Here is a 16,199-nt window from a genome sequence, read left to right on the forward strand (position 1 = left end):
TGTTCATTGATTTCTTATTGCATCCTTAGCTTGGGAAACTGCTTGGGAGACATCTCCTTATTTCTGCCCTGCCCACATTTCTTCCACATCTCTTCATTTCTGACCTGTTGCTCCTTCCACAAGAAATAAGTGTTTATAAATCTATCTTTTATTCACAAAACAATTGGATATAACCAATAAGGAAGAGGAAAGTTGATATGGATTAAGAGTACCACACTGTGGTCTGGAGTAAGGCATTTAAGGGCCATCAGATTATTTGGTTTAACATCTCTAACGATGGAGAGACAATGCTCTGACCTCAAAGAGCACACTAAGGGAAAAGAAGTATTTTGGAAGTAATTCTTGACTAAATATAATAAGTTGGACAAAATAAACAATACCCTGAAAAATTTGAATTATTGGCAGTGTGCAGCAAGGAATCAGGTTACTGAGTCTAGAGCCAGAGCAGGAAATCTTTTTTGTCATGAATGATACACTTTAATGTGTAGTATTGTTTTGACCTTTGGAGGTGAGGAGAAAGACGTTACTGGATGATACAGGACTAAGCTGGAATTTTCAACTGGAGGGGAGCTTGTTTAGTTTTTAAAAAGGCTTATTTAGCCTATTGAAAGCTTAGCACGCTGTACTTTTTTTTTTTTTTTTGCAAAAGAACAATATATCTTCACCATTCAGCAGTTTGTTGCCAAATTAAATGACAAATCTTGGGGATGTCCTGTACACACAAACATTTTTATAAGGTATGGAACTATAGCCTGTTCACCCTGGTCTCAAGACTAAATTCAGTTGTGATGAGGAATAGTGTCAATACAGAATTGTAATTCTGCAGCTTTTTTAAACACAGAGCGCAAGGAAGTTGAATTTTTAATGGATTTCTTAACACAACCACAGTCAGTTGTTTGGCTGCAGACTTCTGGTTCATGTTTGAAGCTAAAACTACACTTCCTTTTACAGGACATGTCAAAAGTGGAGAAAATGCCATTTTAGAAGGTTACATTTCACAATTGTTTGATGTGGAACATATTTTAAATGGAAATAATATTTTTCAGCAACTCTCAAAAGTCCTATGTTAGATATATTTGAGATTAAATTGCTAACACAGCCAGTAGGGTTCTGGCTCAATTCAGCATACATCCTATATGGCATGGCTATATCAAGGAACACCTTGCCATATACAGTTCTACTTCCCTGATTTGAACATTGAGGGAGAGTCCACTCTGGATGTCAAAGGAGGTTGGACTAGAAGACAGACGTTCTTAGCAGTCTCTGATTTGTGGAACATGCTCCTTCTGAAAGTGCAATTAGCCACTTTTTGTTGAGTTCAGAAAAGCTCTCAAAACTATTTTATTTCAGAGGCCTTTGGACGTGGATTGCACACATGGACTTGTTATTAGTTCTTCATTACTGCATTTGTTGTTACAATTACATCAGTTGCACTTTTGACTGTTTGTAACTAGTGAGATGTTGATTTTTTTATTGGTTTACTCATATACACTGTCCAGAGTAGCCCAGGTTGTGTCATTCTATAAGGATACTAGATAGATACCTAGACAGACAGAAACTTTTCTGATAAATGTATTTATTTATAATATTTATATAAGCTGACTTTCAAAAACTCATAGCAGCTTACAGAATAATACAAATATTAACAAAAATCAGCCCACCCCAACTAAACTCAGTATTGTCCTCCTTAAAAACTCTACAAAAATGTTCAGTCTTCAAGACCCTCTGGAAAATTGTCAAGGAGAGTGCCTGATTAATCTCAGGAAGAACTGTGTTTCACAGTATAGACCAAAAAGCAGTGTGTTCTTTTCTCTTCTCCCTCTGATCTCATTTGGAGCAGGGTTTTTAACAGAACCCTTCTGTCTTGACATACTGGTCAGGTCAGTTTTTCTGAGAGATTGTGGGAAAGCTGGGGGCGAATCAGTTGACAAATTATGTCCAAAGGGCAATTCATTCAAAGTAGGAATCATCGGGGAAAAAGCATTTCAAAGAGACTCCATCTTAATTAACTCGCTATAAATGAATCTAGGAAATTATGGGAAATTCTTATTACAATTGCCAGATAGTCTTCAAAGGAAGCGCTATGTAAAATTAATTGCAATAGTCAATACAAAGGTGATTTAGGGGATGGGTAACTGTGGCCAATGCATCATGCTCCAGGAAGAGCTGTAGCTGGCACACCAACTAAAGCTGGGCAAAGCCCCTGCCCCAGCCATAGCATCCACCTGTTAACCAGGGCCAGCCTTACTTAGTTTCCTGGGTCAGCCGGGTGCTCTTACCTGCTAAAATCTTGGCAGAGATACCTAATAAACAAGCCCTTGTAGTTGAGTATAGTGATAGTCTGACATGGCCAAAAGAATCTGAAAAGTGATCACATAAAAGCATACATTCTATCCCTTAAGTGATGTCCTTGTTTCAATGAGAAAGAAGAACCCTTGACAGTCTTTTGTTCTAGATGACGCAATTCCACATGAGCACAGCTGAAGAAATAAATACTTGAGATCCAAAATCTTTGATCGGGATGATAGATGTAACTGGCTCAACAAATGCTTTATTATGCCATATGACATTCGCAATTAAACTGTTGGCTGTGGAAATGCTGTTGAAGAATTACTTGGCTTCTTTGTTCAGACAGTTACATTGCAATTGTTGAAGAAAAAAAATTAATGTTTAAAAATATAAATTGTGTTTTTCTTTGCATAAGGGTACCAGTTTGAAAAATAAAATAGAAAAGATTAGTAGCTACAGTTTAAAGATTTATTTTCAGGCACAAAGCATATTTTGTTGGAGTAAACTTAATGCATTTAACAATCAAGATATGTTATTTCTAAAATGTATAAAATCATGTTTGCTGCAACATATTTGAAAAAATAGATAATTATTAGTGCAATTTCGTACTATACTTTTAATAATTCTTACAATGCCTGTTTAAAAAGAAGCAGTTGCTCAGGACTGTCTACACCACTAAGTACATAGGGGTTTTGACATTTATTGTACCTTCCTTGAATTCATTTGTCACCAAGTAAAATAAGAAGCAAGCACATGGCATTTGAGACAGAAAAATCAAAGATGCTTAAAGTTATTTTTACACTGACAGGGTTCAGTGGTATCAGCCACAAGGTGTTAATCAACTGAATAAGCTTTTGGGGCTTTTTTCAAATGCTGTATTACAGTCTTTAATGCATTGCCAAATGAAATTATCTTGTTCCTTAAATACATTTATTTGGATTTATTTCCAATAACTGTGCTCAGGATCTTGGACTTACTACATTTCACATACTATCAGTGAAACAACATGAGACAGCCAAAATTAAACAAGCCTGGATGGTTTTACTGTTCATATTGTGACTGTATTTGTTGTGGGTATACTGCTGTTGTCTTTGATTAGTTTGCTAGAAAATGATATTCTCCCACAATAGATAAATAATATACTGTAGATTTGCTTCAGAAAAAAATAGTAACTGTTTCTCCACCCTTATTGTATCTGTCCATGGCTGTCCAGCAGCCACATAGAATGTTTAGGAACATCTTCAGGAGTGCTTTGAAGAATATTCTACCTATCTGGTAGATTAAGTCACTCACATCCACTCAGAGTTGGACTCTGAATGGCAAGTTCAGTCGAGGCGCTTGGGGCATGGTCTTCTGGGATTACCTGGAGTGAGTTAGAGCATGTGACTTCTAATGAATGGACAGAGTCCTTCAAGGTTATGAGCCCAGCCACCTGTTTATTAGCTCCATGTCCCTCCTGGATTGTCAAGGCTGCCCAAGAGGTGACATACAGTTGGGTCCATACAGTTGTGTCAGCTTGTCTGAGGAAGAAGTAGTCCCTCCAGCCTTAAAGGAGGTAGTGGTGTGCCCCATCCGCAAGAAACCATCACTGGACCCAAAAGTTCTGGACAATTTTCATCTAGCCTCCAACCTTCCAAAGGATGGAAGGTTGCTGAGAAGAAAATCAGGCAACAGTTTCAGAGATCCTGGAGGAAACGGATCAACAATACAAACTCAACACATCATTACAGAAAGCTGCCAAATCAGATCATTAGTCTATATAGCTCATTAACTGTAGTCAGCTCTCAAGGGTTTCGAAGGAGAGTTATAGGTCTATTTCTAAGTTTTTGGAGGCTATGCACACCTGTTGGTCTCTTCTGGAGCAAATATTTAACCAGTTCTTTTGGATTGGGGTTATGAAGACACAGTTGCCATTTCTTCCAAATAAGATCCTACATTACAGGAATTCCTGCAAAAGACTTTCTGGTATTTGTGTAGAGAAAAATGGGGAAAGGAAAAGTGTGCTTACATAAAGTTACATTTTAACTTTCCTTCTGCTACTTTTACATCAGTTTTTTCTCCCACCATCTCCTGTTTCATAATATTTGTAAATCAGTTTCCTCATCATCTAGGATAGATAATGTGGACTAGTGCATGTGGAAGGGAAAGCTGCAAAAAGTTATTCCCACTTCAATTATTGCTGAAATATTTATATTCTGTTTATTTTATTGGAATAGTCCATTGCTTATATTGCTGCATGTTATGTTCTTTAAGTTAGTAAGAGACAAAAACAGCAAAATCAATCATTATAACTGTCCAGCCCTGAGAAACACAAAAGCCAGTTGTGCAAACAGAAAAGTATTTGGAGCAAACGTTGTTTTACCGAAAATCATGCATGATTAGGAAAGTACCAATGTATTTGTCTGCTTTTGAACCCAAAATTACAAAATGAGCTTGTACTTGGCTTGCATTCAGATGCTTTCATTCCAGCTTTCCTTTATACTGGCTGTTCTTGTATGCTGAAGGTTCTTTTTAAATATATGTAATTCCCTTGGTAAAAGTATTCCACGCAAAACTGTGTTGTATTGATCAAATATTTGGCTGGATAATCACACAGGTTTTTTTAATGGTACATAGAAACATCCATCAAGATCTTTTTCTTTCCTAGTCGACCACGTTTCTAATATACTGGGCTGTTTCATGCATAATGTCACAGCAAGGTTGGATACTATGGAAATAAGCACTTGTTACACATTTCAAGTAGTCATTTTCTCTTTGAATAATCTGCTTAATTGGTTTCTTTTTAGTTTTTTGCAAACCGTAGTTTGACATTAATTTGAATCAGCAATCTATGTCTTATGCCTGCCGAAAAGTCAGAGGCTCTATGTCAGATATACCAGCAATTTTTTTTTTTTTTTTTGGTCACAGACCAGTAAGGACTAAAAAGTAAGTGGATTTGTAAAGGAAGACGGAGAGTATACAACAGTAGTACCCTTTCCTGTAACACCAAGGTTTGGCCGAGAATTACATGTGAAGTGCCTCAAATGAGATTTTTATTTTTGTATTTGTTGTGAGTGAATTCTGATTTTGTGGATAGTCAAGCTTACAGCAGAATCTCCCTTACCATTTTGAACATTCATTACCTACCTTGAACTTCAGGTAGGCCTTAGTGACTGTTTCTGACTGCTTTCGGAATATTTGTGATGGAATTCCATTAGAATAAGAAGAGACGGACACTTTTGTGGTGTCAGATTAGTACCCTCCCCATTCAACCAGGACTCAGTCAAAAAGAAGATCAAAGCCCCACCTTAATGTATTTAATTATAATGAGAGACAAGGAATTCATATCCAGTTTCTGAGATTCTGTAATCTAACCCCTTTTTTCTTTGCAATAAACCTGCATACTCAAATTCTGTGAGAATCTTGCTTTTTTGATTGTGAACTGCTGTAAGTAGCTTGAACATATTATTCTTAGTGTTTATACCATGTCCTTGTAGATCAACATTGCTATATCCTCATTAAGGATAGAGGCTTGAGGTTGTGAAATGGTAGCATGGCCAGGGCTTTGTAGTTGATATTAAAGGCAAGATTTCAGTCAGGGAATGCTTGAGAACTCAGCCTTAAGTATGCTATGGTTTTTCCTTTCCTATAGAAGTAAAAGAGCCACAACAGGATAGTTCCCTGATACTGGTAAGGATTAGACTTATGGCTTCACTTCACACTATATTATATTTTTAATGATAGAGAGTTGCCTGATAAAAAGAATGAAAGTCTGATTTGCTCAACCCATATTCCCATTACGTATCTGGTGAAGCAAAAACATTCTGTGTGTATATCAACAAAAGCAACAAAGCAACAAAATGAGAAACTTCTAGTTGAACATTCAAGCTTTTACCTTGTGTCCCCAGTTTAAGAAGCATAATTTAACTGGCTTTAGGCATTCACATGCAATTGTTCTGTGTGATTTTGAAACAAATGAAAAACAGAATTGCTCAAGCTCAGTGAAGTTAGGGCATAGCGGTGATGTCTTTAAGCCACTTTAATCTTTAAGAAAAGAAAGCAGCATATATGGTAAACATGTGAAATGAGCATGGGATCATTTGTATTCAAAATACAGTCTACGTTGATGTGTTTCTTTCCAGAGGACTATGCCCAGCTGTGCAACATTCCTGTTCCTGGATCTCGGCCGTATGGGCAAGACGCATTGGTTGACTTTGAACAGGAACACTATACTTCAGAAACTGATCCATATTTCATGGAAGACCGTAAGCAACCTTTACTCCTTAAACCTAAGGATGTATAACTTGCTTTTTTCTCCTTAGATTCCACAATATTCAAAGAGTTGCATGTTTTCTATGCTTATTTTGGGTGATATATATATAGATATAGATATAGATATTTTTTAGAGATCTTCTTATATTTGAATCAGGAGAAATGAATGGGTTCAGTACAATAGCAAACTCTGACATTTTTTATTTCAGTAAAGTGAGTTAAGTGGGTAAAGTGTGACAAGCTAAGCATTCAAACTCCAATGAATAGTCAGTTTTCTTGCTGTCCGACAACTGTTCCTTTGGAACAGACAGCATTAGACATTCTAAAGAAATGTGCTTTTTAGTATTACTATAGAAGTGCAGACTTGTTCAGTGCCATTAATTCAAATTTAATGCACAGGAATAGCTTGGGTCTAGTACACAGTTGTAAAATAAAAGGCTTAGAAACCTTACCAGATCTCCTTGTAGGCTGTGATACACCTCCGAGGTTCCATAGCAATGATTGAATCATTTTCAGGGTTTAAAACGAAATATTCTTAAGGGGCTATCTTCACAGTAGTTGATAACTTTACATCTATTTATGTATTTATTTGTTAGATTTATATCCTGCCTTTTGTTCAAAGCAGGATAAATAGCAGTCGTCCCCCCGCCCCAGCTTTTCCCCACAAAAAACACTCTGTGATGTATGTTGGGCTGAAAGAGGGGTGGCCCAAAGTTACTCAGTGGGCTTTTGTAGCCAAGGTTAAACTTAAACCTGGGCCTCCCTAGTGCCAGTCTTAAACACTACACCACACTGGCTCACATCTACCTTTTCAACTTTTAAAAGAAATCTCAAGATGGGCTGCAGCATAAAGCAGTACAGTCAAGTACAGTGTAATGAGACAGACTGAATTACCAAATTTGCTAGATTTCAGCCAAAGAATAGTCATTTGTGGCTTGTAGACCCAAAGGCCATGTAATATCATATGAAAAAAAGCATCTAAATTTCAACTGCCTTTTGCTCAAGCCTAGAAAGAGGTGATTGGGGAAGTAATAAAATGATTTTAGGAGGCAGAATGTAGAATATTGGCATTGGCATCAAGCTCTCGTGAACAATTTCTATAAAAAAAAAAAAATCCCATCAAAACTTACTACTTTTTTCACTATATTTCTTACACATGCCCCACATATCCTGGTCTTATAGATTATCCATGGCAGAGATGGGGGGGGGGGTAGTACAGAAATTACATTAATATGTCTTGAATGTTTGACCCAGGAAATACTATCCTGCTTGCTACCATATGTACCTTACAAGAGCTGTGGAAACTGGAAGAGAACAATTATCTCTGACATACAAGCAGCATCCTTAGGAGTAGCCTTTTCATCTCAGTGCACAATTAATCTATTGAATTAATAACCATAGAATGTAGTAACATCCAATGTTTTCATTCTGACTGCAAGCACAAGAGCCAGCAAAATAAGGCTGTGTAGGAGATTTTCCCCTGATTTCCCCGCCTCAGAAAAGATGATATCTTGCTGAAATGCCATTCGAGCTGGGGCTGCTGGCTGCACTACAGTTTTTGTCCAGGGCTGGTGCAAAAGATCCCACACTGTATGATGTTATTTCATGTTATCTTATGTTATCGGTTCTGGAACTTTAATCCTGAAAAGAGAAGAGTGTGTAACTTGAGTGTTCTGTCAGAGTTTTGCTGAAGATTATCCTAGTATTTCTTATAAGGCATCTCTTGCTTAGCACTTAGTGGGGGAAGGCTGCTGTAAGAGCGTTTGTGAGAGAAAAGTCACCATGCTATATATGGGTATTTGCTAAGGACAGTGGATGTCTTTTATTTGTACAAGAGACCTACAGTAGCACCCTTTGTTCCTGCCTAGTCCTGCCTTTCATCACTGTCATCCTAAACCATAGATCAGTGTTGTCCAAACTTGGCCACTTTAAGATGAGTGGACTTCAACTCCCAGAATTCCCCAGCCAGCATTCCCATGGCTGGCTGGGGAATTCTGGGAGTTGAAGTCCACTCATCTTAAAGTGGCCAAGTTTGGACAACACTGCCATAGATAGTGGACCTTCACAGTCTGAATGAGCAGTCACTCACTTTTCAAGTCAGGTCTACATACTACCGCAATGGGAGTTACATTTCTTTCAGTCAACACAATTCACTGATTTTTTTAAAAATCCTATACTATAATTGCTGCAATTTGCTGGGCAGAAATGTAATGAGCATTAATTCATACATAGTTGGAGGAATAAATACAATCTTACATATATTATTCATCCTGTAAAATCCTGTAGTATAGAAACTCATTCTAGTTTCCATGCATATGTTTATCTTAGCAATCAGCTGCATGTTACCAAAATGATTTTGTATATCTTAACCAGCTGTGGTAACTTTTCTTTTTTTTAATAAGGCTCATTATTTAAAATATCAAATGCTGTTCCCCTCCCACCCAGCAAACAAAGAGGTGTTATCCACCAGCCGTGCTTAGAAGTCACCCATATTCAGAGAGTACTCTTCAAAAATGGTCTCATTGAATTGTTTCTTTGACCAAATTCTACAAAGCTCTTAGATCTCAGATTTTCCCAAAGGTACTTTTAGATTGTGCTCGGCTGCCACCTACAGGTCCTGTTCCGTTCTTGCTTCTGGAAAAGATCTACACTAAGGGTTGCTCCTCGTGCCTGAGTTAAAATGCAATCCGCCAGTCTTGAACCAGCAGAAAAGTATGCCAGCATAAATGGTCTTGCCAGCATTGCCAGTCCTATTCTACAAGCCAAGTTAATGCATTTCCCCAGCTTCATTTGCCCTCCCACCACGTAACCTCCAGTCGGTGTCCCCTAATGTGTGGTGAAATGGGGGGTGGGGACTTTAAACAGATGTTAGCTACCTGAACCCTGCCAGCTAACAAGTGCTAAGGGGGAAAAGGTGAAGCAGGAAGGAACTCTCCATCCATTCCTTGCAACCCCCTGTCAATTCCTTGCAACCTGTCAGGCTATTTCTGAACAGGGATCTGATTCTTTGCCTAACCTCGGGCTCAGAAATAGCCCAGCTTACAGGTTGGGAATTGAGTAATTAATTTCAAGAAACAGTAAGATGCTAAAGCAGCTAGGCATCTATGAAGGCCCACTTGAGTTATGGATGAAATGGCTACATCATCTGCATTCAAGAGGATTGAAATAGGATGGTGGGCACACGTTGGGAGATGAAATTCTGGTTTAGAAAGTACTCATTGCTTCTGGAAAATGTTGGCCACAATGTTGTTGTTTATATAGAAGTTGAACAATAAGGGGGCAAGGATGTAGCCCTGATTGACTACTCTGAGGATAGGGATGGGGGTTGTTAAATCACCATTCTAGTTGCTTCTCATCTGCATTGCAGCATTTTGATGTAACAGAATTATCAACCTGAAAATGTGACAATCAATGGATGTTGCAGCTAATTTCCTCCATAGTCTCTCACGAGGAATTGAATCAAAGGCTGCCCTTAAGTTAATAAAAGCAGCATAAAGGGTGCCTTTGGTAGAGGTAGAGTGTTTTTCAGGTAATGGAGCAAAATTGCACATTGATCCAGGGTGGAATATCTTGATCTAAAACCTGCTTGTTTGGGGACATTCCTCAGTCAGAGTGACAGGTGTAGCTCTCTTACATGAGTCCTCAAAAATGTTAAAAATATTAAAAACAATAAAAAGTATAACCAGATCCTTTGCTGGCAGAAGGAGCAAAAAGTCTGTAGTGCACCCATGGTGACAGAACCCAGCTCTCTTTCCCAGTTTAAATCAGCCTTCTGGACAACACAGGACTCTTCCAAAATGGCACCAAATTCCATGTTCATAAGGAGCCTGCATAACACCTGAGAGGTGCTTCAGAAAGTAGATATTAGTCTTCAGAAAGGTCAGGCATTATGCAGGCAGATGTCTCTGTGAAAATCAGGTGCTGGTTTTACCAAAATGGCCATGGAGGATGGTGCCCAGCGACCAGAGGGGAGACAGGGTGCCAGCAACAGCCTAAAATGGCCCATTGCAGCTGGGAGTATTCACCCTGACTGTAGAAGCAATCACATGTGTGTTAGATCATTTCCAGAGCAAAAATTGTGATGAGAGAAGAGGGGAAATGCTACGTTAAAACCAGAACAGCTAAGGATAACCTTAAACTGCCTCAGGTTCAAACTGGGGATGAGACAAAGCAACATCATGAGGATATAGCATAAAAGAAGTTGCTGGGACGTATTTGTGCAGTGGTTAGGGTTGAGTGAAGAAGAGCCCTAAGTCCAGATCAAACTCATAATTTATAAAAGGGCTTAGGATGAGATTTTACATTTCAAATCATGATGTGCCTTAAATATTTCTTTATTCATTAGGTTTATCTGCTGCCTGAATCCAAGTGGATTTTCAAATTGAATTTTGAAATGTATAATTTTAGAAGGGGTTGGAGAATTTGTAGTCTTTCAGCCCCAAGCAATACGTCCAAGGATGAAGGCATGGCCACTTATAAAAGATCCTGAGAGCTGTAAATCAGAAACATCTAGAGGAAGTAGGCTTCCCCTTTTTCATCTTATTACTTTCAGATTTCTTCCATGCATTTCTTACCAACTTCATCTATGAGCCCAACTTCATAACTTTGGAATTGGCACTAGAGAAGCAATTAGTTCTTTGAACCAGCACAAGTACTAATTTGCGTGTTGTGCCTCTATAATCCTTTTTTTTAAATCCAGGTTTCCTGAATAGCTTTGAGGAGTTACAAGCCGAAGAATGTGGAATTCTGAATGGATGTGAAAATGGACGTTGTGTCAGAGTGCAGGAAGGATATACCTGTGACTGTTTTGATGGCTACCATTTGGACATGACCAAAATGACATGTGTTGGTAAGAATGTGTTGCACTATTCACATCCAGGCAATTCTCATAACCTCTCAAAGACAGAAAATGATACTAATATCTTTGAAGGTGGGTATCAGATGGCCCAGAGAGACATCCCATTGCTGACAACTGGTTATACAAAAATTGTCTAAGAAAAAGATATTTGTCCCTTTCCAAGGCTACCTGGTTCCGACATTTTCAGCTTCAAAACATTCTCATTTTACTACCATTTTGTTTAACCTCATATAACTCTGGCTGGGAGAAAAAAAAAGTCCACACAAATAGTTACAGATAGTCATCACTTAGCGACTGCCTCATTCAGTGACTGTTCAAAGTTATGACAGTGGAAAAAAAAAATAACTTTACTGTGATGCCCAGATTTATGACTTTCGCAACATCCCTCAGTCACGTGATGGCCATTGCTGTCAGTACACATTGTCCTGTGCCTGACCTGTTGTTTTTCTTTTTTTTCTCCCTTGCAGAACAGAGAGATCAGAGAGGAGGGAATTACAAGAGAGTAAACAGGCATACAATGGGGAATACACCAGCCTGTTCGCATAGCACGCTCGGGAATTCCAGCACCAGTGCATTGCTTTCGATGTATATTCCCCATTGTGTGCCTGCTTACTCTCTTGTAATCCCTTCCTCTGCAATGAATGTAAATACAAACGTTAATTCCCTTCTTGCTAATTATCCCAGAGTGCAAGGGAGTGGTTAGGAGGCAAAGGAAAGTGGAAGGTGTGAAACTGATTAGTTTTGTCAGTTTCAAGCCAGCTATCCCAGAGCCACTGGATGAACTTTCCAAAGGGCAGAGGAGTGGGAAAAAGGAAAGCACAGTAGTGGTCACATGATTTCCCACTTAATGACCACTTTGCTTAACAAGAGAGTTGGTGGTCCCAATTGTGGTCACTAAATGAGGACTACCTGTATTTGCTTCCTCATTTTTCAAATACATTTTCTGTTTAGTCACAAGTGCATTTTAAATAATAAAATGTGGGAAAGGGTTGCCTACAATTCTGCATTGTGTGTGTGTGTGTGTGTATTCTGCAGTGCATACACACACACACACATATATATTTGTACTATATATATGTATATAATAAAGTACAAATTGGGGAAATGTTTGCAAAAGTTTTTTTCTATATATTTAAGGCTCTGTTATTGTATTATTCATATGAAAATATGAATGGAACACATTTTATTTATTTATTTATTTATTTATTTATTTCTATATGGCCACCCCTTTTGCCAAAGTGACTCTGGGCAGTAAACAAAATTTAAAATTGAAACAACAATAGAAATAACTATAAATGCAACATATGATCGCACAAAATTTAAAAACGGCAGCTGAGAATAACATCTCACAGCAAAACAAACACCTGAGGCTCATTAACTTCCCAGCCCCCATGCCAGGGAAACAGCCAGGTCTTGAGCACTTTCCAGAAGGCCCACAGGGTTGGGACTAATCTAATCTCTAGTGGTCAGGTGTTCCAAAGGCAAACACTGTGACCGAAAAGGCATGCTTCCTGGGTCCTCAAGGTGGCATTCCTAAATTGAAGGGACCCAAAGTATGCCCTCACACCTTCCTAATCTTGCTGTACTGGGCTTCTGCATGCCAAGCAGGTATTTATTAAATTTCTGTACCATCAGTATCTGTTAGAGACTCAACCAGCTACCTTAAAGGATGGTTAGTATATTCCCTTATTCAGTGGTATTTTTCTTGCTACCAGTGGTATTTACTGTAAGTGTCATAATTTATATGTAGATAAATTGTGGTGATTCAATTATATTAATTTTAGTTGCTAGGTCAATTTTTTCTTGGGTACCTGTCCTCTGTTTGAAGAAAATGTACCAAACCTGATCCTGTTGGCTTTGTCTTCCAGATGTGAATGAATGCAATGAACTGAATAATAGGATGTCACTCTGCAAGAATGCCAAATGCATTAATACGGAAGGATCTTATAAGTGTGTGTGTCTTCCGGGCTATGTCCCTTCAAACAAGCCAAACTACTGCACACCCTTGAACCCAGACCCGGAAAGTGACCTGGAGTGAGCTGCTGCCCTTTAATTTTAAGTCCGTATACTCTGCACTGTATAAACAAAAGGCAACAGAGAGAAAAGCATATTTAACTTGCGTTAAGGATGTGCCTAATCCAGAGGCTGGCTATATATGAAAAACAAGCAATAAAATATCTTCTTAAAAGTGAAAGGTGATGGTTTAATATATATCATCTTCACTAAAACAACAGACCAAATGGACACATTTCCCTGTGTGGAAGAAGTAATTAAATATACTGTGTGTTCATAAATGAAATTTGTGGGAATAAGCAATAAGTGCTGTTATTTTGAACAGAAGGGTTTGGGGTTTTGTTTCTGTTTTGTTTGGGAGGGGTTGATTTTTTATTTTTTTTTTTACTATTGCTTGATTTATTTGGCATACAATTAGTTGTGAAAATATGTTATAGTCCTTCTTTATTTAGCAAATCTTTGCCTAATGTTCCTTTCGAAGCTTTCTTTCCTTTCGATCCAGCTATGGCAAGATAAGCAATTTTCTAAACACACATAAAGTAATGCTCATCTTTGTCTGGAACATCGGCCAGTGACTTTTAAAAATTGCTAAATGACTGCCCTGTGGAGCAGACACTGTCCTTTAAAAGAATGTACAGTCCACGGAGAGAAACTTTTTGTATTCCTTTTGTACTTCACACGGCCTTTTGCTGCACTTATCATGCGTTACAGCCAGGCTTGCCAAGTTTCAAAGCTGCTAGAGGAGTCCCTGTTTGTATTGTAAATTGAACACAGATCTTGTATTGGTTACCCTAACATATTAAAACTCAATAAAATCTACTGTTTTTTAAGGAAAAAGGCGTGCCCTGTTTCTCAAGTGTCCTCTTATTCCATTTATTTTTATTGTAATTAATATGACATATTAAGTGACAATAATGATTCAAGATCAGCAGCTTGTTTTGTATAGGGTTTGTTTTTCTTTTGCTTGTGATACTTTCATGACCATGGCAAATTTAATTCCTTGTCAATCTATTTGAACGGAAAGGTGAGCTACACTTGTTTTTCAAAAGAAATCTGATTCATTCACTATAAAGAAAACTGGGCAGCCTGCAAACTTTAGCATAGGATGAGCCATTTCATGCAAAATTTCAGATTCTACAGCTGGGCAATGAAATGGATGACTCATTCATCATTAGAATGGCCATAATATTCAGGAAGTAAAAAGCAAGCGATACAAACTATGATTGAGTTCAAATATCATATTAAACCATCCTTTGTTTAAACTATGATTGTCAGGTAAGCCACAGTTAATTGGGTACATGCAATACTAAATCACAAATAATGGTTTTTAAATAAGCCACAAAGCCACATTATAGTTTTGCACAACATGTCTCCATCCACTACATGAACATCAGCAGCTGATCTTCAGACCTATATAGATTTTCTAAAGTAACCTACATCTAAAAACATCAGCTTTAAAAAGTTACCAAATTTGGAAAACATTATAAGAACACAGATCCCAGACAGTTGGTAAAAAATATAAAAAGGTTTATATAATGCATTGTGAAATTTCTCTTGAATTACTCTGCCAAAGAGAAAACTAAATTTTACTGCCCAATCACAGGCTGTTCCACTTATTTCAGAGTAAATTCTATTCAATTTAATAGAATGCATAGTTAGTGAGACATCTTTCAAAAAGGAACATTTAAAGTTGCAGCCTCAATGCTATTTAAAAAAAAGAAAACAAAACACCTAGCATTTAAATCTCTTCCTGTCTTTAAGCAGAAAGAGAGGCAATACCAGACAGATATATCTGGCTGGTGCAAAGCCTAGAAAATTGTGCTGTATTTAAATATTTGAAAAAGATTTCTCTGCCATCAAAATATAAAGTACTAGTCAGTTTAGTAACATCTATCTAAATGTAACTGAAGACAGATCCTTTTGTTGCAGTACTTTGATCTTTATTTTCACACATTCCCATGATTGTGTAATTGGTTGTTACATTTGTTGGAAATAATAAACAAGAAGTCCAATCAGCAGATGAAAGACAGTATACAAAAAGGGCATTGTTTTACATTAGATCTTTATTGTCTTTTCCATCAGTACAGAATGGTGGGGTGATGCAACAATGGATAACAAGTTTCTGCTGTTCCTCGGCAAGCCACGAAACTGGCCAGAGTATTCATAAATGTTTCTCCTACTCGTCTCCAATTTTTCACACTAAGCTAGTACAGAAAGCGACAAATGCTAGCCAGACAGAAAGATGTAAAAATACAACACTGGCAGTGAACAAAGAACTGGGTTGATAATTTTTCAGGCTTGATAATACTGAGCATGTATCCCAAGCCTGTAAGATAAGAAACATCTATTAACTTGTACTGATATTTGGAGATAGATGGATTGATACGGCTGGTAACCAGTTTTACTTTGATCTTTAAACACATAGGAAACAAGAGAAGGATGTAAAGTCAGAGTTAATAAAAGAATATCATTTTCGTTCCCTAGGCTTAATTATAATAGGATTCAGTAACAAAGTGGTTAAACTAAAAAAAACAAAAATAACAGATGATCATATACAGTGGTTTATAAAACCAGGTGTCATGATGCAGAATGGGATAATTTTGTATTGCTTCATACATGAACATTTTAAGAAAACAGGTTGATTTGTATCCTAGTTATTCCTTCTATGAATAGAAGTGATCTTTCAGCTTAAGTTCTCTCCACAGGAGAATCTTGGAATAACATTTTCACATCTTATCTCTTCTCTTATAGCCTCTTTCAGACTAGATGGGGGTCGGGTGGGGGGGTA

The 16,199-nt window shown here is 37.7% G+C and overlaps 1 protein-coding gene across 4 annotated transcripts in view; it reads left to right on the forward strand.

The window, feature by feature from the left end:
- Window positions 1-14,246, forward strand: part of LTBP1 (latent transforming growth factor beta binding protein 1) — a 217,763-nt gene extending 203,517 nt beyond the window's left edge. For all 4 annotated transcript variants that reach the window (XM_007420643.4, XM_025166547.2, XM_025166552.2 and 1 more), the window contains 3 exons: window positions 6,411-6,533; window positions 11,240-11,389; window positions 13,267-14,246. In XM_007420643.4, coding sequence (XP_007420705.2) covers window positions 6,411-6,533; window positions 11,240-11,389; window positions 13,267-13,436 — 443 coding nt within the window. In that variant the 3' untranslated portion in view covers window positions 13,437-14,246. The remainder of the gene's footprint in view (window positions 1-6,410; window positions 6,534-11,239; window positions 11,390-13,266) is intronic.
- Window positions 14,247-16,199: the final 1,953 nt, after the last annotated feature.

The sequence above is a fragment of the Python bivittatus genome, unplaced genomic scaffold, assembly GCF_059951505.1.
Source record: "Python bivittatus isolate LINGU-HERP-01145 unplaced genomic scaffold, Pbiv_v1 ctg000020_np1212, whole genome shotgun sequence".
Taxonomy (NCBI): domain Eukaryota; kingdom Metazoa; phylum Chordata; class Lepidosauria; order Squamata; family Pythonidae; genus Python; species Python bivittatus.